Below are 21,581 nucleotides of genomic sequence, written 5' to 3' on the forward strand. Positions count from 1 at the left end.
GTGTCTGCACTGCAGGGCGCCTGGCAGGCGGGGGGCCAATGGGCTGGCCTCCGCACTGCAGACAGGACCGGGCAAGGTGGGTTGGTGCCTCTCTCCCACAAACTTGAGGACCCCACCCATTGCGGGGCAGGGCTGAGTGACGGCCAATAGGGCCTTTGCCCCAGTAGTTGGCCAGGAGCTAGAGGGTCGGCCTAGGCAGGGCACGAGGGCCAAGACGTCAGGAGCCAGCATGGGGCCGCCGGTCCCGCGCTCATCGGGGCCGGAATGCATAGACCCTTATGATGCCATTGGCCACTTTGGACAATGCTGGAGCCTCAGTCCCCGTCCTTGAGCCAAAGTGGGGGTTCAGGGGTCTGGATTCGGACTTGCCTCCGGGGCTTCTGTAGCCTGGCATCTGGGGCTTGCTGTCCTTGCGAGGGAGCCCATTTTCCCCGTGGTCCTCTCCCACCTGCCGTGGGCACAGGGATTCCCTTGCTCCCTCCGGGTGCCAGTCCCTGTCCACTGGAGGACACGACAGTTCAGGGCGCAGGACACCGGGCTTGGGGGCTGCAGGCGTCTCTACCCCTTGGGATTTCCACTTTGGTGGCTTGGCTCCCCACCCCCCTCACACTTAACAGCACCCAACCCCACCCCACCGAGCCGCCTTCTCAAAGCCCCAGGCGGCATTGCCAGGGTGGCCTCCGTTTCTGCCTTGGTTACTTTCCCGCGTTGGTGCTGGAAACACATGTGTTTGAGCATGTGTGTCTGGGTTTGCTGAATACGTCTGTGCAGGGTCCCCTGTGTGTCGCGTGCGTATTTGCACACGTGGGTCTGTTTGTGCACGTGTCTCTGCGTCTCGGCCTGAGGGGTGCCTGTGTTTGTGTGCGCGCGCGCGCGCACCCCGGGGTGCCTGTGTCCGAGTGCGAGGGCGCGCGCGCGCGGGAGTGCGCGGGGGCGGTGGGCGGTGCACCGGGGGGCGAGGGCGCGGCCCGCGGGGGCGGGGCGGGGGGCGGGGGCGGCCCGTCCGCCTCTAGGATTTGGCTTTCACCTGCGGGGGGGCGGAGGGAAAGCCGAGAACATAAAGGCGAGGGGCGGGGCGCCGGGCTCAGAGCGCGGCGGGGCCGCTGGGGTGCGCGCCGCTCGTCGACTGGCCATGGAAGCGTCCCGCGGCCGCGGGGGACTGGCCGCGCTCTGGTGCCTCGGGCTGCTGGGGGGCCTGGCGCGCGTCGCGGGCACGCACTACCGCTACCTGTGGAGGGGCTGCGTCCCGTGCCACCTGGGCCAGGCCGGCTACTCCGGGAACGCCGGGGACCGGAGGCCAGGTGGGCGCCGCGCGGAGTCTGCGCGGGGGACGTGGGGGAGGCGGTGCCCTGCTCCGCGCTGGGCTCCCTTTGCTCCTCTTGGGTCCGGCCTGCGCCCCGCCCGGCTGACGGAGCCGAGGCCGGAGGGAGCAGGGCGGGGGCGGTGCCGCCGGCGGCCCCCTTCCTCTGGGACGGGGCCCCTGCGCCCTGAGTCGTCGACATTCCATCCCCTCTGGGGCCTGGCTGTGGGGGCTGCCGACAGCAGAGTGGTCTTGAGCGGAGGGAAGAATAAAACAGCCCCTTGCATTGGCCTGTGGCACAGGGCGTGCATTTCCCTGGCGCTGGCAGCTCTGGAGGTCAGGCAGGAAGGCAGGCTCAAGAGAGAGTCCTTGGGGTCTCCGGGCAAAGTCTCGGCTTCCGGGGTGCCCAGGGCCTGGGTGGATGTGCAGGCGCTAGCCTTTCTTTCTGTCACCTTTCCGCAAGCCTTGGGAGTGGTCAGCCCAGTGGGCTCCGGGTGAGCTGTGAGGACCCCGGCAGATACACCCCTGTCCTGGCTCCATCCTGCCTCTCCCTGCTCTCCAGATCTGGTACCCACGCTGGGCCACCCTCCCTGCGGGAGGGAGCTCCTCAGAACTTGGAGCTGGTCATCCTCAGGAATGCGAGGTGGGGCGTGGTGAGTCATCAACCAGATCACGGCAGGGGCGGGGGCGCTCCCCTCCAGGCCTTCCCGGCCCTGCGTGTGGCTCTGGGCAGGGCACGCGGTCTTCTTGGAGATGCTGGCCCTGCCCAGCTGTCCCTGGGGCAGTCTCTGCGGCCCTCCGTGCCAGGGCACACATGGAGCACTGAGCTGCAGGCCCCTGATGGTGGCCGTCTCCCACCTCCCCTGGCTTTGTCACTCGGCCAGCCGGGTCCCTGGCTGGGTCCCCACGGGGTAGGCAGCCCTCCCACTCTGGCTCAGTCGAGGCCAGGCCGGTGCTGTCACTGAAGCAGCGTGGCACTAAGCGCCGTGAGGCTGTGTATCATCCCGAGGCCTGGGGCTGTGTGGGGCTGGGCTTCGGGGAACCCCCCCACCCCCCCACCCCAGGCCTGCCTGGACTTGCAGAGAGGAAAGGATCCCGGCCCGTGGTTGACAGGGCGCCACCTGCGGGCCTGAGGACCCTCTGGCATGTTTGGGAGGAAAGCAGGACTCTGAACTTGGTAACCATCGGAGCCGAGCCGAGCTTCCTGGCAGCATCTGGAGGGAGCAGGGCTTCAGAAGGGGCTTCTCTGGGTGGTTTCTGCAGGGGCAGCTTGTTTGGCCCTGGCCTGAGCTCCAGGCTTGGGAGCTGCCGTGACTTGATGGGCTCCCAGCCGCGTCGTGATGGGCGTCCCCAGGTACCGCCGGGGAGCCAGCCGGGTCTCAGCCCAGTGATGTGTCACCAGGCTGCTCAAGTCTCCAGCCACACGCGTCAGCTGAGGGCAGCACGGCACCTGTGGGCGATGCTGGAGGCCCCGGGCCCGGCTATTCCTTCCCGTATCCCGGCTCTGGACCTGCCCGCTCCCGGGCTCCCGGCTCCTCCCACGCAGGTGTGAGCTGCCCCAGACGAGTGTCAGCTGGGCCTCCGGCTGCAGAGGGCAGGGGGTCTGCACCCAGAGGCAGCTTTCGTCCCCTGGCTCCACTGGGTCAGCATGGGAGGTGCGGTGCCTTCGCGCTCTCTTTCTGCCTGGGGGAGGACCCAGGCCCCCTTCTGTGCCACCTGGAGAGTGATGTTCTCTTGGTGGTTCCAAGGCCTTCTGTGTCAATGCTCAATTGGGGCCCTGCTGCTCAGGGTGCCTCAGGGCACTGATTCCACGGTGGGAAGGAATCGCTACGTGTAGGCCACTTGGCCCGAGAGGGCAGGCCTGCAGGACGGGGCCCAGGGGAGCACGGCCAGCCCCCGGGGAGCACAGGGGATCTTACTGTGGGAGTCAGGAGGCCGGGCTGGCCAGAGTGGACATTTGGAAACCTGGATTTCCAGCATGGGTGGTCTGAGCCTCCCCACCCCACAGTTCCAGAAAAGACCACAGAGGGAATCTTTACATGTGCCCCATGTTTAACTCCTGCGGCTGCTGCAACAAATCACCCCAATCTGAGTGGCTTAAAACCATACGGGTCTATTACCTTACGGTTCCAGAGGTCAGAAGTCTGAAATGAGCTAAAGCCCAGGAATTGACAGGCCTGGTTCCTTCCGAGGCTCCAGGGAGAACCTGCTTCTTTGTCCTCCCAGCGTCTAGAGGCACTGTATCCTTGACGGTAGCCCTGCCTCCGTCGACACAGCCAGGGGCCGGGTGTCTTCCCATCTCTTTCTCTCTGACCCTCTTGCTCCTTCCTTTAAGGGCCACGTCATGACACAGGACCCCCCTGGATACTCCAGGATCATTGGTCACCTCGCTGTCCTCAACTTAAGCCCACTTGCAAAGTCGCTTTTGCTGGGCCAGGCTCCAGGGATTAGGGTGTGGACCTTTGGAGGGCTGACCACACTCTCCTTAAAGACCACTGAGCTGTGGCTCTCAGGTCACAGCCATGGCCACGGCCACGGTCACGGAGTCAGAAGCTCCCGGTGGTTGGAGCGGGCTGAGGACAGCTCTGCTCTGCCCCCACGTGGTCACCTCAGGAGTGGGGCAGGCGGGTTTAGGTAACTGGATCCTGCTTGTGTCCTGGTTATGTCTCTGTGAAGGGGCCCAGCTGGAGGTCATGTGGCCAAATGCCCCACCACCCTTAAACAGGCTTCCCTTGCCCAGAGAGCTGAAGGGGGAGGCTTCAGATCCTTCGGCCTTGAACTGCCCGCTGTGTTCAGATACCCACCCGGGCTGACAGCACCTGCAGGGCCCCCGCTCACAGATCTTGTCCCCACCCCCCCTCCCCAGTGGCAGGTTGCCGATCACCAGGCAGTGCGGCCAGGGAGAGCTCGGGGCTGTGGTCAGCGTGCCAGCCCCTCCCGAGGGGGGCGCCCTGGGAGACGGCTTGGCGGGTGTGGGCCTGTGCATGTTAGCGAAGAGCAGGATTTCTGTCCCCTGGGGTGGAGTCTGAGTGTTCCTGTGCGGGCAGCAGGGGGGCCAGAACAGTGGTCACGTGGGCAGGGGGTGTGAGCTGGGGAGGGAGGCCCCGACTGGAGGGCCCCTACTGGCTGACAGCTGCCTCCTGCCCCTGCGTCCCCCGACGTGGCTCTTCCCAGACTGCCCATCTGGTGTCCTTGTGGCCCACAAGGGCTGCTGAGCGGGCCCGAGAGCCTGACGTTGACCAGGGCTCCCTGCGTATCCGACCTGCCCGGGAGCTGCTGGAGGGTGCAGTCCTCAGGGTGGTCTCAGCGCCCCCAGCCAGGTGTCTGAGCGGCCCAGGGGCGTGGTGCCATCCGAGCCTGCCTGTCCCCCCGCTGAGGGTCTGGACTGAGTGAGCATGGACACAGAGCTGCCGGCCGAGAGCAGGTTTCCAGAAACCAGCGTCCCTGCCTGCCTGCTCACCCAGCACCTGCCTCCGCGGCCACGTCAGGGGGTCAGCCTGCCGGAATGACACCTGCCTGCCTGGCCAGGCCGCTCAGGACACCGAGGCCGCCGTCCACCCAGCCCTCAACACACACGTGGTGCACCTTCCTCAAAGCTTCACTGAGTACCAACTGTGTGCCTGGGGCTGTGCCCCCTGGAGGCACTTACCTTTCAGGGACTCTCTCAAAGACAGGGATCTGCGCTCAGAAGGGACGGGCGGGGTCTCCAGGGTCTCCTCTCTGAGCCCCCTTGGGTGGGTGCTGTCCGCCTGCCCTGCCCGATGGCTGTGGGTCTATCCTTCCATCCCCTCCCCGCCCAGCCAGCTCTCCCTCAGCTGTGCCCTGGGTCCCTCTGTGCCCCACCCTCTTTGGGGGCTCTGCTCTGCCCTCCAGCTTCCCATGAGTCACCCTGGTTCCGTTCTGAGAGGACTCCAAGAGAGCCTCTCTTGCTCCTCTGTCTTCTGTCATAGGCAGCCTCAGGGCTCGGCAGGGCCCCGGGGAGCAGAGGCCCTGGCTCTGTGTCGTTTCTGGAGTGCCGGCTGGGCACATTCTGAGCAAGGACCGGTGGCAGGGTTTGCATAACCTGGTGGGCAGGCTCTGGGGTGGCCGGGAGGAACCTGGCCCCCGTGTGCTGCCTTCGGCGCCCTTCAGAAGTGGGCTCACGTGGCTGGCATTTTAGGGTCGGAGCACCGAAGGTGGGCATTTTCACGGGAACTGGAGGGTGCAGTCGTGGCTTGTACGTGCTTGAGTGAAGCGTCTGTGTGTCTGTCTCCTTGCTTCTGTGGTTAGGGGAGCTGGCTGCTCAGCTGGAGAGGCTGCGTCTGAAAAGTGTGGACTGGCCCGCGGCCCAGGCGTGGGCTCCCGTCCCCGTGCCCGGGACGCTGGGGATGCTCCGTGTCTGCAGCGGCTTCCCGCCTCGGTCTCCATGTCTCCCAGGCAGTTGCGTCCTTCCTGGCCCTAGCCTCGCACGCAGGTGTCCCGGGTAGCCTGTTCTGACGCCCTCAGTCACTGCCCAGCCTCCCCTCGAGCTCAGCTTGGTGGACGGAAGCTTGGAGGGAGGGATGAGAGGCGAGGGCAGCCCCAACCTTCTCCACACCTCTGCATTCCTGCAGAAGGAGGCATGACCCTCCTGGGGTGCATGGGCACAGGTGTCCTGCCTTGGTGGTCGGTGGTCTCAGATGGGAGGTGTTCTCCCAGAAGCGGAGTGCCAGGGACCTCCACTGGGTCCTGTGCTGGGGTTGTTGCTGGTGGTCTCCTGTCCCCCTGGCATTGGGAGCCCCCCGGGGACCCCAGACAGGTCCCGCGTTCGTTTCCTGGGAACAAAACGGACACAACAGTAGACGTTGGTTCTCTCGCTGTTCTGGAGGCTGGGAGTCCAGCATCAAGGTCACGGCAGGGCCACGCTCCCTCTGAGACCTCCTGTCCTTGACGTGTCCCCCAGCCTCTCGTGGCTCCCATTGTCCCTCGGCTTGTGGCCACCTCGCTCTAACCTGTGCTTCCCCGTGTGTCTCTTGTCAGGACCCCAGTCGCAGGATCCAGGGCCCCCCTCGCCCCGTGCGGTCTTGCCTGGATCCCTAACCACTTGCATTCGCATCTTATTTGCGGACAAGGTCACGTTCCGAGGCTCCGGATGGATGTGAATTTGGGGGGACATCTAGTCCCTCTACCCCCTGCCCTCCCTTGGGCTTTTTGTCCCCCAAAGCCTGGGCAAGGGCACCTCACAAGTTACCGGTTTTTTCCTTTGGGGCCCGTGGGCCCCAGAGGAGCGGCGGGCACTGGCTGGCACCGTCCTGGGTATTTCTGGATTTGGACTTTGGAAGCGCACTCCACTCCCCCACCGCTCCCCCTGCCCCGCCCAGTCCCCTCTGCGGCCACCGAGTTTCCTCAGTGAGGGGCCCCGACCCCGGGTGGCTGCTGGCTGTTAACCCTTGGCCTTGTGTCCCCGCGCAGATGTGGATGAGTGCCAGGTGCACAATGGCGGCTGCCAGCACAGCTGTGTGAACACGCCAGGCTCCTACGTCTGTGAGTGCAAGCCCGGATTCCGGCTCCACGCGGACGGCAGGACCTGTTTGGGTAAGCGCCCTGCGGCTCCGGGAGCGGCCGGCCCACCCACTTGCTGGGCGCGCCCTCCAGGACAGGGGCTGGGGTCCCTGTACTCAGGGACGGAGAGACCCTCTGGGGCTGTGTGCTCAGTAGCAGCTCTTAGGGCGTCTCCGTCCTGCTGAGTGTGCAGCTCCTGGGGGAGGGAAAGGAGGAGTCTCAAGGACCTGGCTCCCCCTGCTGAGGCTGGGCCCTGGGACGCTGAAGCCCCGTTCCCGGGGCGCCTCTGTGCACCTGGGGAGGAGCCCCTGGGCCCCGATACTGTGGAGCGCCCTCTCTGCAGAAGCCGCAGTGATGGGGACCAACCTCGGGGGCGACTTGGGTGCTTGCTGGGTGTCAGGGGAGGCCTGGTGAGGGCGGGGGCGGTGTGAGACTGCTCTGGGGCTGGTGGGCTGGGGTTCCCGGGCCCAGGTCCCCCCGTCCCAGCCTTGGGGAGCGTAGGGGGTTGGGCCGTGGCGGGGGGAGGGGTAGCCAAGAAGCAGGGTCCTGACTCTCATTTCCTCAGCACGTTCTTTTCCTGTGGGGAGTAGGCTTGATGGAGTGCCTGGTGTCCCTGTGAGCATGGAGGGCTACTGGGGGGAGGGGACAGAGCCAGGCTCCCACTGAGGTGGAGGCTGGAGGGGCCGGAGGCGGGTCTGGGGTCTGGCGGCCAGCGCTCACTCCCCACCCTCCTGTGCCCCTCTCCTGGCTGGCTCTGGACGCAGGGGCTGAGGGCACAGGGCTGCTGTGTCTGGGAGGCCACGGGATGGTCGTTCTTGGGGGGGGGGGGGGGGGGGGCCAGACACCCCTTCTCTCACCCCGGAGACCCAGAGCGGGCCCGGCAAGTTCCCATCGGCCCCATCCCCGCCTGCCTTACTGCTATGTGGCAGGGCGGCCTGCCAGCCCCTGGGGGGCCCTCCCGGCACTCAGGGCGCATACTCACATGTCCGGGCGCTGCTCCGTGAAGCTTCTCTGGGTCGGGAAGTGGAAACAGATGTGGGAAGTGTTGTAATGTGCTTCCAGACAAATCTGACTAGGGTGCAGTCTCCAGCTGCTGCCCCCCGGCGCCAGGGGGACGGGGCTTCTGGGAGTCTGCTGGTTCACCCCGGCCCCCCAACGTCTCTCCCCCCCCTTCCTCTGGGCCGGGTTCTCCCTGGAGAAGGGTGTCCGGGGGGTTGGTCCGGGGGGGGCGGGGGTGGGCCGGGCCTGGTGGGTGCCCACTGCCCCCTCCCTGTCGCGGGCTCCCCTGCAAGGGGCCTGGGGCTGGGACCCACCTCCCCAGTCTCTCTAGTCCCCCCGTGTGTGCTGATCGTGGCCTTCAGTGAGGTGCTGGGTGGTGGTGATGCGTGGGCAGCATGCAAAGGGAGGGGGGCCTTCACGGCTGTGGAGGGACAGGCCGTGGCCTTGAGACTGGCCTCACGCTGTTGGCTGCGGGAAGTTCAGGTGGGGCACCCCTCAGCCTTGCCCTGGCCCCCAGCCCACCCCCTCGCTGCGCTGGAGCTGTTCCCAGGAGCCTTTCCCAGGAGTCGCCTCTGCTCCAGGCCCCAGAAGTCTTGATTTGTGACATTTGCTTATTTAGAGGTCCTCTCGGGTCTGATGCCGGGCTCCTGGGCGTGGTCTGCACAGCCCGACCCGGGGCTGCTGGGACCTCTCAGCCCCTGCCCGGCTGCCCCTCACACTGCCCACCAGGCGGGGCAGGTGCGCTCCATACCCAGGTGGCGGCCAGCCCTCTCCCTGTTGGTGCCGCCCCCTGGGTGCTCCCCGTAGCCGGAGTGGCTCCTTTCTTAGCAGGCATACGGCCTCTCGCGCTTTCTCTTTCTTTGGACTGCAATCGCCGGCGGGAAATGCGCGCACTGTGTCCCGCTTACCTGCACACACCGGGCTGTTTTGGGTGAATTCTGGGACCTGTGGATCCCAGGTGGATACCTGGGAGTCTGGGAGCTGACGGGTTGACGGGCCGGTCCCCACGTCCCCCATGGTGCCTGGGATTGGTGCAGGATTGTCAGACTTGGTCCACTGGGAGCTGCCTTTCCTGGGGAGGCCCGGGCTTTGCTGAGAAACTTCCAGAGTGGACAGGCATCTCCAGGGGGCTTCTTCACAGGCAGAGTGGGAAGTGTTCGTTCTAGGGGCACCTCTCCCTTCTTGCTACTGTGCCCCTTTTGGTTGCCAAGGGACCTGCCCAGGTGTGGTGGTGGCCTTGGGTGGGTGGGCAGGCTGGCCAAGTATCTGAGATTGTGGATGGGTGGCTTCCAGGTGGGGCTCGGGTGGAGGGCACCACTGGACCCTCTGAGGGCTCTGAGTTGGGGGGGGCTGGCGCTGGACTTCTTGCCACTGAGAAGTTGTGGGGCCCTGCCCCGCGTCCTCTGGGGCTCCCGGGGAGGAGCTGGGCCTTGTCTGAGGTTTACAGGGCACCTTCTGAGCCCAGACCACCCTAGGGCTGTAGCACAGGATTATGGGAAGCATCAGAATAGGACCCGCACCCCCACCCTGTGCAGCCATGGGACAGGCTGCACAGCTGGAGCACAGCTGCTCTGGAACCCCTCTCCTGGGCCCTGCTGGGATCCTCTGCTGGGGGAGGGGTGCTGGGAGCTCTCCTGGGACTTTGCAGGCTGGCAGGAGACAGCCCCAGGCACCCGCTCCCATCCAGCAGCTGGGAGTAAGAGTTCTAGAGATGCTGGGGGGGGGGGGGGGGGGGAGGGCGGGTAGAGAAGACGCCCACAGGGATATGGCCATCTTTCCTGTGTGCTGGCATCTCTTGGGGTGTTCCACATCACGGGGCCCTGAGGGACGTGGGAAGTCCTCAAGGGAGGCACACTGGAGAGGGGAGCCTTGAAACACACAAGGGGGGCCTTGAAACCCTTGAGGAACTTGCCTCCAAGGCAGGGAGAGGGCAGGAAATCCCTCCCTCTCAGAAGTTCTGACGGAAACAAAACACAGAAAGGTTTCAGTTCTTAAAGATGAGAATTTGCCAGAAGGATTTTGCCAGCAGCCTGAGGCCCCTGAGCACCACCCACTCAGCCTGGCCCCAAGGGAAGCAGCAGTAGCCGGGCATCTTGGGGCCCTCCATCTCTGGGCTGCCCTCCTGGGTGTGTCCCCCGGGCTCTGAGGTGGGAAGAAAGAGCAGGGCAGGGCCCAGTGCTAGTGCACCCTGAGTGTCACCCTCGGGTCATAGAGCAGGCCTCTTGCCTTTTCCAACTTGGGGCAGCAGGGCCTGGGAGTGCCTTGGTCAGGTGACGTGTTCAGGAAGGCCGTTCTCGCTTTTCTGTGACATCTTGCCGAGGGCCTAGCTGCTGGGTGGTTTAACACTTGGCACTGGGAAACCCGCCTCCTCTGTAGGGCTGGGCACTCTGAGCCAGCAGGACACCTGCCCAGTGGTCCCTTTTGGACCTTGGACGTGGAACTTCCCCTACTCCCCCGCAGCAAGCGATATACAACACAGGGTCCATTTGAGGGACCATGACCTCACTGGCTCAACTAGTACGGGGTCCGTCTGTGTGATACCCCCCCCCCCCCCCCCCCCCCCCCCCCCCCGCCTTTTGGACTACTCCCCCCCCACCCACACCAGCCCTCGCACTCCCCACCCTCCTTCACCCGTGTCCCAACGCCCTGACCCGGGTTCCTTCCCCTAGGAGTCACACGGGCCCTGTGGTGCCCACGGTGTGGGGGAGGGTCTCCCCAGCCCTGTGTTTCCTCGGGCCTCTGCCGGCCGTGCCCCGTAGTCTCGGGGCTGTCCTTTCCCCACCAGGCCTGGATCCCTCAGGGAGGGAGCAGCGAGGGCTGCTCAGAGGGGAGGCCCCCTGCCCCCCAGGAGGCCCCGTTGGCAGAAAGTGGGGCTGGCGCCAGAGCCACAGGAAGCGGGAAGGTAGAGGGCTCTAGGCTCATTTCCACGCCTCCCTGCAAAGCTCCCTTGCGGCTCCGGGCGTGCTCTCCGGTGCCTCCCAAACCCGAAACAGGCCACCGTTGCAAGAAAGCAGTGTGCCTTCCTGGCCCTGCGGGGCCCCTGGGTCTCAGTGGGGTGGTGGGAAGGGCTTCCCCGCCCCTGAGCCTCCCCAGGAGAGTCCTGGCTTTGGCCGAGCCCAGGGCCCCAGAAGGGCAGCTGCCGGCGCTCAGGAGCGACGGGACGGTCACGCTCGAACCCCGGGGGCCGGGAGCGGTGGCCACAGGCCCTGGGCCAACAGGGAAGCAAGGGCGCAAAGACGGGGTGGTGCGGTGGGGAGGGTTGGCGAGCGTGGGCGGCGCAGAATGGAGCGTGGGGCCAGGCATGGGGCCGGGTGGCCTGGGCTGTGCGAACAGCGGCGGATGCACCCCCAGGGGCTGCGGCAGAGCCCGGGTTCACCCCGAGGTGGGCGGCGCGGGGCGGGCAGGCCCTGGCGCCCTGCTCGTGGCTGTCCCTCTCCTGCTGGAACTTGGGAGCTGGCCGGTGGGTGTGCGGTCTGTGATGGGGCAGGTCCGGCCCCTGGCACGTGGGTGGTGGCGGCCCCTGCTGGCGGAAGGCGGCAGTGCAGCCCCACCCTGAGATCCTGCTGGGGGAGGGGGGGGTGCGGGGCAGAAGTCCCCCAGCAGGTACCTCGGTGGGTGTCTCCAGGAGCTGCGGTGCATTTTCTCACAGTTCTGGAGGCAGGCACTTGCTGCTCACGCTGCCGGCCAGCGGGTTCCCGCCTTCCTGGCGGCCTCGCCGTGTCCTGTGGCGGAGGGAGAGACAGAGAGAATCTCGCATCTCTTCTTACGGGGGGCAAGATTTCTGTTGGATCGGGGCCACGCCCTGTGACCTCATGTAACCTTAATTATCTCCACGAAATCTCTGCCTCCAAAGGGAGTCACCCTGGGGGTTAAATTTTAGGGGCACGCGTGTCGATTCAGAGGAACGGAAACATCAATCCCGTCGGGGGCGGCAGGGCCTGCTAACCTCCTGTTTTCTGACCGGTTCTTGGCTCTGCTTCGGGTCTGAGCACGGTCCTGATCTGTGGGGCCGCGCAGGCTGGGGCATGGGTTCCACGGCCGGGTCTCAGTGTGACCTTCACCACCAGCTCCGGGCACCGGCCGTGCCAAAGCAGGCCCGTCCCTGAGCTGCACGGCCCCGTGTCTGAGAAAAATCCGCCTCCCTCATGCACACAGCTTGGGAGCACCCGGAACCTTAGCACTGTGTGGCCGGGCAGCGGGAGTCAGGTTCCAGAGGCCAGGAGGCCCCGCGGCGAGCCCCAGCTCCCTCTGCCAAGCCCACCTGCTGGGGATTTGTCCCCTGGCTCACTTGGCGGGGGGGGCCCAGTGCCAGGTCATCCCCGGACTCGTCCTGGGGGCTCTGCCTGTCAGGGGTCTCCTTTCCACCCCTGCCACAGCCCCCTGGGCCCTCCTTGTGGCCGTGGTACCAGTCCTGTGGGCCGCCCTGTCCTGGGCTCCAAGACCCTGTCTCTGTGCACCTGTCCCACCTGCCAGGAAGGCCTTCTGGCTCCTGTTATGAGTCCCAAGTAGGGAGAGGGCTGGGAGGTGTGCACACAGAGAGCCCGGGAACCGGGCTGGGTCACGTCGTGCTCGGAAACCTCTGGGTGGTGCCGGTGGCTCAGTCAGTCATAGTGGCTCAGGTGTGGCAGGCAGGGCCGTGGGGGGTCAGTGCAGAGTAAGGTGGCTGGGTGGGGGAGGGGCTTAAGGGCTGACGGACATCAGACAGCGCTGCCATGCAGGCCTTGGTCTGGCCCAGGTCCCACATCACTGCCACTCCTCGGTGCATGTGGCAGGCAGGTGCTGCCAGGGGACCGAGCCCTCACTGCCACCCTGGTGTCCTCCCATAGGCTCACTTCCCTAGTGCTGGTTTGGGCCTGATGGGACCCTGGGCAGGGGCTCCCCAGCCGTATGCCTCACGGGAGGAAGTCGGGTCTCTCACGAGGGCGGTGTTCTGGATTTTTCAAGCACACTGCTCCTGGCAGACAGCGTGGTCCTGGCGTCCTCGGAGCCCTGAGGCCAGGCGCCCGGTCTGTGGGGATGCCGTGTCCGCTCCTCCATGCCGCCAGGCCTGCCGCTCCCCCTCCCACAGGCGACGAAAAATGGCCCGGGGTGGGCAGGGGCCGCGCGGGTCCGACGGGGGCTGCGGGCCAGGCCTGTGGGCTGTGCTGGCCACCCGGCCCCTGGCCTGACCGACAGGATAGTGGAAGTGTCTGGGTCTCCACCACCCACAGCCGGCCCACTGCCTCCTCCAGGGAGCCTCCCAGTCTGCTTGGCCTCTGAGCCCCCAACACCCGGGCTCTCAGCGGGGCCCAGTGGTTTGCACTGCGGGCTGGATGGCGCTGGGTAGGTCTGCAGTCCCTGTTTGCACCCAGTCCCCAAACAGGCTGGGGATGTGGAGCCAGAAACAGACCCGCGTCCCGGGCACCCTGTGTATGGACTGAGGAGCAGAGCCAGGCCCGTGAACACCGCAGGAACAGTGTTGCCCTCTCACAGTCCCTGCTTCCGGAACACAGAGCAGAGGAGGGTCCTGGGGGCTCCCTGGAGGAGGCAGTCACGTGATATCCCTGCTCTGCGCCTGATGAGGGTAGGCCCCTCAGCCGGGTCACCCTCCTGGGCTGACCTGGGCTCCTGTCTGTGTGTCCCCAGCCATCAACTCTTGTGCCCTGGGGAATGGCGGCTGCCAGCACGAGTGTGTCCAGCTCACGGTGACCCAGCACCGCTGCCAGTGCCGCCCCGACTTCCAGCTCCAGGAGGACGGGAAACGCTGTGTCCGTGAGTGTGCCGCCAGCCCTCGGGAGAGAGGCTGGACCCCACCGGGGCTCCCATAACCCATAGAGCCACCCGGGGACCCGAAGCCCGAGCCCAGGGCGGGTGCAGGGGCAAATGCTGGGGGGCTGGGGCTGGAAGGGGGCCTCAGCGGAGGCGACGAGGCATCGTCCAGCCCCTGGTGGGCACTGGAGAGGAAGCCCCTCAGGCTGTGCTCTGGGAGCATGGGGGAGGGAGTCCCTTAGGCTGTGCTCTGGGAGCATTGAGGAGGGAGCCCCTAGGCTGTGCTCTGGGAGCACGGAGGAGGGAGCCCCTGGGCTGTGCTCTGGGAGCACAGGGGAGGGAGTCCCTTAGGCTGTGCTCTGGGAGCATTGAGGAGGGAGCCCCTAGGCTGTGCTCTGGGATCGTGCATCTGTTGGGAGCAGGAAGGCCAGGACGGGGCACGTTGGGGACGATGGGAAGGGCATCTGTGTGTTGGCCCTGGGCTTTGTGTGGGCAGGTGGGACCCAGGCCCCGGCCCTCGGGTGGAAGAGGTGGACAGGGCGCCACCTGGCATCTCGCCCTGGGGTCTCAGGGCTGCCTGCTATGGGGAGAGGAGCCTCCCCGATGGAGGTGGTGGGGGTAGGCCCGGGGCCCCAGGATGTGGAAACTGGGGGGGCAGCGCTCTGGGATGGGGCAGGTACTGCGAGAGCGCAACCCCCACTTGGCCTCCTGGGTCCCAGGCCAGGAGTGAGGGTGGGTCTGAGAGGCCGAGCAGCGGGGGCACAGTGGCATGGGGTCGCAGGGCTGGGGGGCAGCTCGGCTCCCACTAGAAGGCTCAGGAGGAGCTGGCCGGCACCCAGTCTTCTCTGGAGTCTTCTCGGGGTGTCTCGGGGGCTCCCGCATCTGTGAGAGGGAGCCCCCCCCCCCAGCCTGGTGCCCTGGGGGAGCTCACGAGAGGCCCGGGACTGTCACTGCAGGGAGAAACCCGTGCGCGGACCGGAACGGCGGCTGCGCTCACATGTGCCAGGTGCGCCGGGGGCTCGCCCACTGTGAATGCCACGCGGGCTTCCTGCTGGGGGCGGACCGCAGGTCCTGCGAAGGTACGATGCCCCACCCCGGGGTGAGCCAGCCTCTGCACCCCACCTCGCGTGGGGGATGGGCGGGGACAGGGACACGCTGAGCAGAAGCAGGCGGGAGACCTCGGGTTGTGTTCTTAGTCCTTGTTTTATTTTTTAAATGTTCTATTGATTCTGGGGGAGAGAGGGAGACTGAGAGCGGGAGAGGGAGACTGAGCGCGGGAGAGGGGCAGAGAGAGGGAGAGAGAGTCCGAAGCAGGCTCCAGGCTCCACACTGCAGCACAGACCGACGCGGGGCTCGATCCCACAAACCGTGAGCTCCTGACCTGAGATCAAGAGTGAGATGTTTAACCGACTGAGCCAGCCAGGCGCCCCTTGTGTTTTTATTTTTTAAATAGTTCCCATATTAGCTAAGTAGTACACGGTCGTCAGGGAAACAGAAGAGAGATCACGAAGAGAAAGGGAGGGAGATCACCCGAGCCCGGGTGGCGTTTCCGAGGCCGGCTTCTGGATGTCTCCACGGTTGTTTGTTGGGCCGGCGCCCTCGGAATCGTCCTCGGTCCCCGGTCCCAGGTCCCAGACGAAGCTGTCCTTCATCCCTGGCTGCAGGGGTGTGTGCTGAGTGGCCTGGGGCGTCCGTTACCCCATCACAGGAGTTTGGGGCGTGCCCCCTCCTCCCCGTGCACACGGCTCTGGGGACGGGTCTGTGCATGTCCCCCTGTAACCCTCAGGGTGAGTCTGTGAGGTGATGCGGTGTGTCCAGGGCAGGCGGCGAGCTTTTCCCCGGGCGTCCGAGAGACGTGCCCCCCACGGCACCAACACCAGGACCCGGTGTCTCGGGCGTCATCGCCCTGCCACTCTGTGTGCGGGCGTCTCAGCAGGACATGGGGCTGAGGGGCCCCTTCACCCCAAGGCTCCCCCCCTCCCACACACACTGGGGGCTGTGCATCCCAGGCCAGCAGCCCAGGGGCCTCCTCCTCGATCTTTCCCATCCAGATGTGGACGAATGTGCCACAGGGCAGGCGCGGTGTGCCCACGGCTGCCTCAACACCCGGGGGTCCTATAAGTGCGTGTGCCACCCCGGCTACGAGCTGGGCGCTGATGGCCGACAGTGCTACCGTGAGTAGACGGTGGGCGGGCATTGGCCTCAGGGGGTGTGGAGGGGCCTGGGGGGGGCTGCAGGGGGTCAGAGAGGACTGTGCCAGGCGGGAGCGGGTCACCAGACCCCATCCCCGGTGGCGGGTGTCACTGCAGGGATCGAGATGGAGATCGTGAACAGCTGTGAGGCCGGCAACGGGGGCTGCTCCCACGGCTGCAGCCACAGCAGCGCGGGGCCCCTGTGCAGCTGCCCCCGTGGCTACGAGCTGGACCAGGACCAGAAGACGTGCATCGGTGCGCGGGCTCCCCGCACACGCCCCCGGTCTGCGCACTGCTGGCTGCCGTGACTCGGCATGCCCCCGTGCCCCCCTCCGTCCTGCTTGCTCTGCCCCGGGCCGGGGGTGGTAGCCGAGGGCGGGCCTGGGAAAGGCGGTACCGGGCGCCCTCGGCCCCCATCCGCTCGGTCACTTGGTTAAGCGCCCCCCTGCCCCCCGTGCCGCCAGGTGGACTCCTCACCCCCCCTGCGGCCCCCAGTCTGGCCCCCACAGCCGGCGGGGTGGCCCTGGGGCCGGGGCACGTGTCCCGTGTGTGTGTGCGCGCGCGCGCAAGGCCGGGGAGGTGCGTGGGTGCGTGTGACCGCGTGCAGGGGTGCGTGCAGGCGGTGCCAGCGGCCCTGTGTGCGCCCTGCAGACGTGGACGACTGTGCGGACTCGCCGTGCTGTCAGCAGGTCTGCAGCAACAGCCCCGGCGGGTACGAGTGTGGCTGCTACGCCGGCTACCGGCTCAGCGCCGACGGCTGCGGCTGCGAGGGTGAGCCGGGGGCCGCTGGGGGCCTGGGGCGGGACCGGGGGGACCCCCCCCAAAGGGGACCCGGGTTCGGCTGCCCTGCCTGCCGCCCCCACCCCTGGCCAGCCGCGTCCCGCTCCCGGGCTGCGCACCCCCGCCTGCTCCTGGCCCGGCCTCCTCCCCCCCGGGCAGGCGTCCGCTGTCCCCCTGACGCCGGAGGTGGGGGGACGGCTGTGGCGCAGTCATCCTCCGTCACGCATGCCCCTGACCTCAGTCCGGTGGGCGGAGCCGGAGGTGGGCGGACCCCCAGGCCCCCCCGGGACAGGCCCAGCAGCCCCGGGTTTGCCCGCAGACGTGGACGAGTGCGCGTCCGGCCGCGGCGGCTGTGAGCACCACTGCACCAACCTGGCCGGCTCCTTCCAGTGCTCCTGTGAGGCCGGCTTCCGGCTGGACGAGGACCGTCGAGGCTGTGCCCGTGAGTCCCTGCCTGTCACCGCAGGGACCCTGCCTTCTAGGCACCTGTCCCTTATGCCCCCCCAGGTCCCCCCCTCTCCGTCCTGGCCAGGTAGAGCCCGCCTCAGTCCTGCCTCTGGCTGTGGGACAAGCTGGGGGCAGCGGTGTCGGGGAAGGGGCTGGTCAGACAGGCCTCCGCCAGGGCAGGGGTTTGCCCAGGGGTCCGGGGTGGTCCAGTTCCTGTCCTGCCCCGGTGAGAGAGGGACCAAGGACGGTGTCCAAGGGAAGAGACCGCCCCTGCTGCCCCGCCCCCCCCACCCCCGCTGCCCCTGCTGCACCTGGTCAGGAGTACAGCTGGGACGTCCCCTTGCCATTGAGCTGAGGCGGGGTGCAGCAGGGGCTATAGGTGGGGCCCCAGGGGGTGGGAGCTGCCTCTGGGCACTGAGGGGCGGGGGAATCCGGGACGGGAGGGTGGCAGGGGCTAAGGGGCTTTTGTGCCCCCGCCAGCCCTGGAGGTACCCGAGGCAGACCTGGATGGCCAGCTGCCCTTCGTGCGGCCCCTCCCACACGTCGCGGTGCTCCAGGACGAGCTGCCCCACCTCTTCCAAGATGACTACGTGGGGGCCCAGGAGGAGGCAGCAGCGGTGGAGGCCCGGGGCGAGCACACACTGCTGGAGAAGTTCGGTGCGGGCGGGCCCAGCCGTGGGGGCCCTGCTGTCGGGGACGGCGGCCCAGCCGCCCCCCGCCCTGGGGTCTCGTTTGCACGGGGGGGGGGGGGGGGGGGGGGTTGCTGAGCCTGGCCAGACCACGTGGGCCCTGACCTCTCTCTGCCGGTCTGCCCCCAGTGTGCCTGGACGCCTCCTTCGGCCAGGACTGCAGTCTCACCTGTGATGACTGCAGGAACGGGGCCACCTGCCTCCCGGGCCTGGACGGCTGTGACTGCCCTGAGGGCTGGACCGGGCTCATCTGCAATGAGAGTGAGGCCTCGGGGGCGGGGTCCTGCGGGCAGCCACCCTGGGCCGGGGGAGGGGGGTTGGTCCCCGGGGCCTACCCGCTGCCGCGTTCCCTCCAGGTGCAGCGTCCAGCCAGGCGCTGCTCTAGGTGCCGGGGGCCCTCGGGGACTGGCAGGGGCAAGCGGGGCGGCAGCCCAGGCGGCAGGGTGTCTGACGGGGTGCCGCTGGTGGGCGGGACCAGCCACGACCCAGGCCGTACAGCGAGTTGGTACTGGAAGTGCCTCTGAGACCTGCGGTCCCAGCCCCCACCCGGTGACCAGCCCCCCTCAGGCGCACGTGGGTGGGAGGTCTCAGGGCCGTGGTGACTGTCCCCGAGGGTTTGCCTGCTGAGAGCACCGCAGAGGAGGCGCACGTACTGGGGTTTAGAGGGAGGGAGGGTGGTGTGGTGATCGATTAGTGATGTCTGCCGTGTGTCGTGGCCGGGCCTGGGGCACAGGTGCTTCTGAACTGGGGGGGGCTCACACCCCGGGAGGCGCCTCGGTGTATCCAGAGGGGCTCCTGGGGCCACAGCGCTTCTGCGGCCGGTGACCCTGGTGCGTTGCTCTCACCGCCCGCAGCTTGTCCCCCAGACACATTTGGGAGGAACTGTAGCTCGTCCTGCAGCTGTCAGAACGGGGGGACCTGCCACCCCGCGACGGGGGCCTGCCGCTGCCCCCCTGGCGTCTCTGGAGCCCACTGTGAGGACGGTGGGTGCAGCCCTCCTGGGGTGGGGGGGTGGGACACGGCCTCCCAGCTGGCCTCCCGGCTTTCTCTTGGCCACCTGCCTCCCGCGGGAGTGGGGAGTGGGGAAGGCGGCCGTGTGGATGCGAGCTTTGCCTGGGGCCCAACTGGAGCTGATGGTGAAGACTTGGCGGGAAAACAGCCCTTTCAGAATGGGTTCCCCTGGAAGATAGTGAGCTGTCCGTTCCTGGAAGCATTCAAGCAGACTCCTGGTGGCTTAGTGGGATTTGCACGAGGGAACGTGCCTGGGCCCATCACATGGGACGATGCTAACGTCTTTCCTAACTGCGAAGCATCAACATTTTTGAAGGAATTCGAGAGTCTATGTAAATAAGCTTCCAAAAACGCTTTGCCTTTAAGTCTGCAGGCCTTTAAAATTCTGCCTCTTTTGCCACAGAACGTAGCTAGTGCGTGAACTTCCTGCCTTAGTAAGGGGGGTAGTTTTAGTCACTGGAAGCCATCCCTGGGGCTTTGCCACCCCCCCCCCCCCCCCCCCCTAGGCTTCAGGGCGTGTGTGGGCCCTGAACAGACCCACGGGGCTCCTGGCATGTGAACGGCTCGCATTGTTGTGCTTTTGCTTGTGGCGTGGTGTGGCGTGGTTCCCCAGAGACCTGGGCCTCTGCTGGGGTCCTGTGGGGAGAGTGCACCAGTCCTGGGAGAGGCTGGCAGGCCAGTCCTCCGGCGGGAGGGCTCTGCGGCCCCCGCATAAGTTTCCTGGACTCTGGGCGCTCCAGGGCCCGGGGCTGCATCCCTCTAGCCTCTGCCTCCGTCTTCCCATCTCCAGCTTTCCTCTCCTTTCCCTTTTAAGGACACTCAGGGGATCAGGCCACTTGGATAACCAAGGGGGGTTCTCACCTGCAGATCCTGGGGATTTAGACAGCCGGTTGGGGCTGTGTGTCCCTCCTTCCCTGAGGGCCAGAGGTTAGGCTACGTGACCACCGAGGGACGGAAGTCAGGATGCTGTAGATGTGGATGGGGCATAGGAGATCGGGGGAGTCTCTGTGCATCCCACGCATATGCTGAAGAATGTCCTTGGCTTTGCACCCCGGGCCATCCTCCAGGCCACAGATGCTGGGGAGACGGGCCAGCCAGGGCAGATGGCCATATGTATGGCTCATCTTGTGTCTGCCCTGTCCTCATGGTGCCCTTGCCTGCCCCCCGGGCCCCTCCCTGTCTGGGGTGCAGAGTCCTCTGACTGCTGGTGGCACCAGAGCCCTGTGCCCCAGTGGCCCGGGCCACTCCTGGCTCCTATGCTAGGCACTGGGGCCCCCGGGAGCATCTCCACGGCCTGAGGACATGTCTAGGGGGTCACTCAGCAGGCCCTGCCTCCCCCAGGCTGCCCCAAGGGCTTCTACGGCAAGCAGTGTCACAAGAAGTGCCACTGTGCCAATCGTGGCCGGTGCCACCGCCTCTACGGGGCCTGCCTCTGCGACCCGGGGCTCTACGGCCGTTTCTGCCACCTGGGTGAGTCCCCCGCCCTGGCTGCCTGCGCCCAAGGGGACGGCCGAGGGCTCCTTCTGTGCCTTGCTGCCCGTGCTGAGGCTTGGGTGAGGCGTCACCACCTGCAGATGACGATGCCGGGCTGGCGAGGCCCCCCTGGCTGGGATGTGGGGTCTGCCCCCGGGGCTGTGGGCTCAGAGCCTCGTCCTCTGAACTGCGCTGGCCTTCAGGGTGTCTCCCGTTACCTCCCGGCCCCACCCGGGCTAGTGGGTGGGCTGGCTTCCCTCTGAACGGGGCACGGGCTCACCTTGGCTTTTGGGGTTCCCTGGCAGCCAGGGGGAGTCCTGAGTCCCCAGCGGGGCCACCCCTCCCTGGTGGGCCAGTGGAGCAAAGGTGGGTGACCATGAGCCGACCTCACCTGGGAGATCTCCACGTTCCCCTGTAGAAGGATCATTTAAAGGGGAGGAACCGGGAGTCCGAGGGTCTCCCGGCTGGGAAGTGGTGGGACCCAGGGCATGCGCCCACACTCTGCCGAGACCGTCTCTCATCTATAGAGTGGGCACGCAGGTCGCAGCCCCCTGGGACACCAGCGGCTGGGAGGGCAGGACCGCCCTGCGCGGCTCCCGGGGACACGTGTCAGTGAGGGGGAGCTGGAGAGCTGCGACCCAGGAGGGTCTGGCCCGTGCAGGTGGCCAGGCTCTCACGTGGGCTCTGTGGCCGCAGCCTGTCCTCCGTGGGCCTTCGGGCCGGGCTGCTCGGAGGAGTGTCAGTGCGAACAGCGGAACGCGCTTGCGTGCGACCGGAGAGACGGCAGCTGTTCCTGCAAAGCGGGCTTCAGGGGCGAGCGGTGTCAGGACGGTGAGTGCAGGGGGTGCGGAGGGGTGGGGGGGAAGGGCCCCAGCCTGGCCGACCCTGCAGGCCCCTCTCTCCTTGCCCCCTGCAGAGTGCGAGCCAGGCTTCTTCGGGCCCGGGTGCCTGCAGGCATGTGCCTGCCCTCAGGGCATGGCCTGTGACCCCGTCAGCGGCCAGTGTGGGAAGCGGTGTCCCGCCGGCTACTGGGGGAAGGACTGTGACCAAGGTCAGTGGCCAGCCCGGGGGGCGCCCGGGGTCGGGTGGGGTGGGGGTCACCTGCCTGCGCCGGGCACCGGGCCCCAGAAGTGACGGGAGCAGGAGGTGGAGTGAAGCCGCCAGCCTGGCCCCGGTGGCACTTGAACCTGCCGTGGCCCCGCCCTGGTCATGCAGGGGCGACTCGGCACTGGTCTGCTGGTCCCGGTGCACCTGTCAGGGCTGCTGGGGCAGGAGTAAGTCTGTGCTCGGGGCCTGGCCCAGGGAAGGGGTCTGCCCCTCCACTGGTCAGCTAGAACGTGCTCAGTGTGCTGGGGGCTCCATCCCGGTGGGTCTAAGCCTGGGGGACCCGGGGCAGCTCCGTCCCGGTGGGTCTGAGCCTGG

At 67.0% G+C, this 21,581-nt stretch overlaps 1 protein-coding gene across 1 annotated transcript; it reads left to right on the forward strand.

Annotated features, from left to right (window-relative positions):
- Nucleotides 1–1,093: 1,093 nt before the first annotated feature.
- Nucleotides 1,094–21,210, forward strand: LOC125918400 (multiple epidermal growth factor-like domains protein 6; the record flags this gene model as incomplete). The annotated part of the gene is made up of 14 exons (XM_049624400.1): nucleotides 1,094–1,301; nucleotides 6,731–6,853; nucleotides 13,445–13,570; nucleotides 14,524–14,646; nucleotides 15,619–15,741; nucleotides 15,877–16,014; nucleotides 16,411–16,530; nucleotides 16,859–16,981; nucleotides 17,467–17,643; nucleotides 17,805–17,936; nucleotides 18,530–18,658; nucleotides 20,028–20,156; nucleotides 20,856–20,990; nucleotides 21,076–21,210. Coding segments are annotated over exons 1-14 (1,882 nt in total), but the record flags the coding sequence as incomplete, so codon positions are not given.
- Between the last annotated feature and the right edge of the window lie 371 nt (nucleotides 21,211–21,581).

Source organism: Panthera uncia, unplaced genomic scaffold (assembly GCF_023721935.1).
Source record: "Panthera uncia isolate 11264 unplaced genomic scaffold, Puncia_PCG_1.0 HiC_scaffold_75, whole genome shotgun sequence".
In the NCBI taxonomy this organism is placed as follows: Eukaryota; Metazoa; Chordata; class Mammalia; order Carnivora; family Felidae; genus Panthera; species Panthera uncia.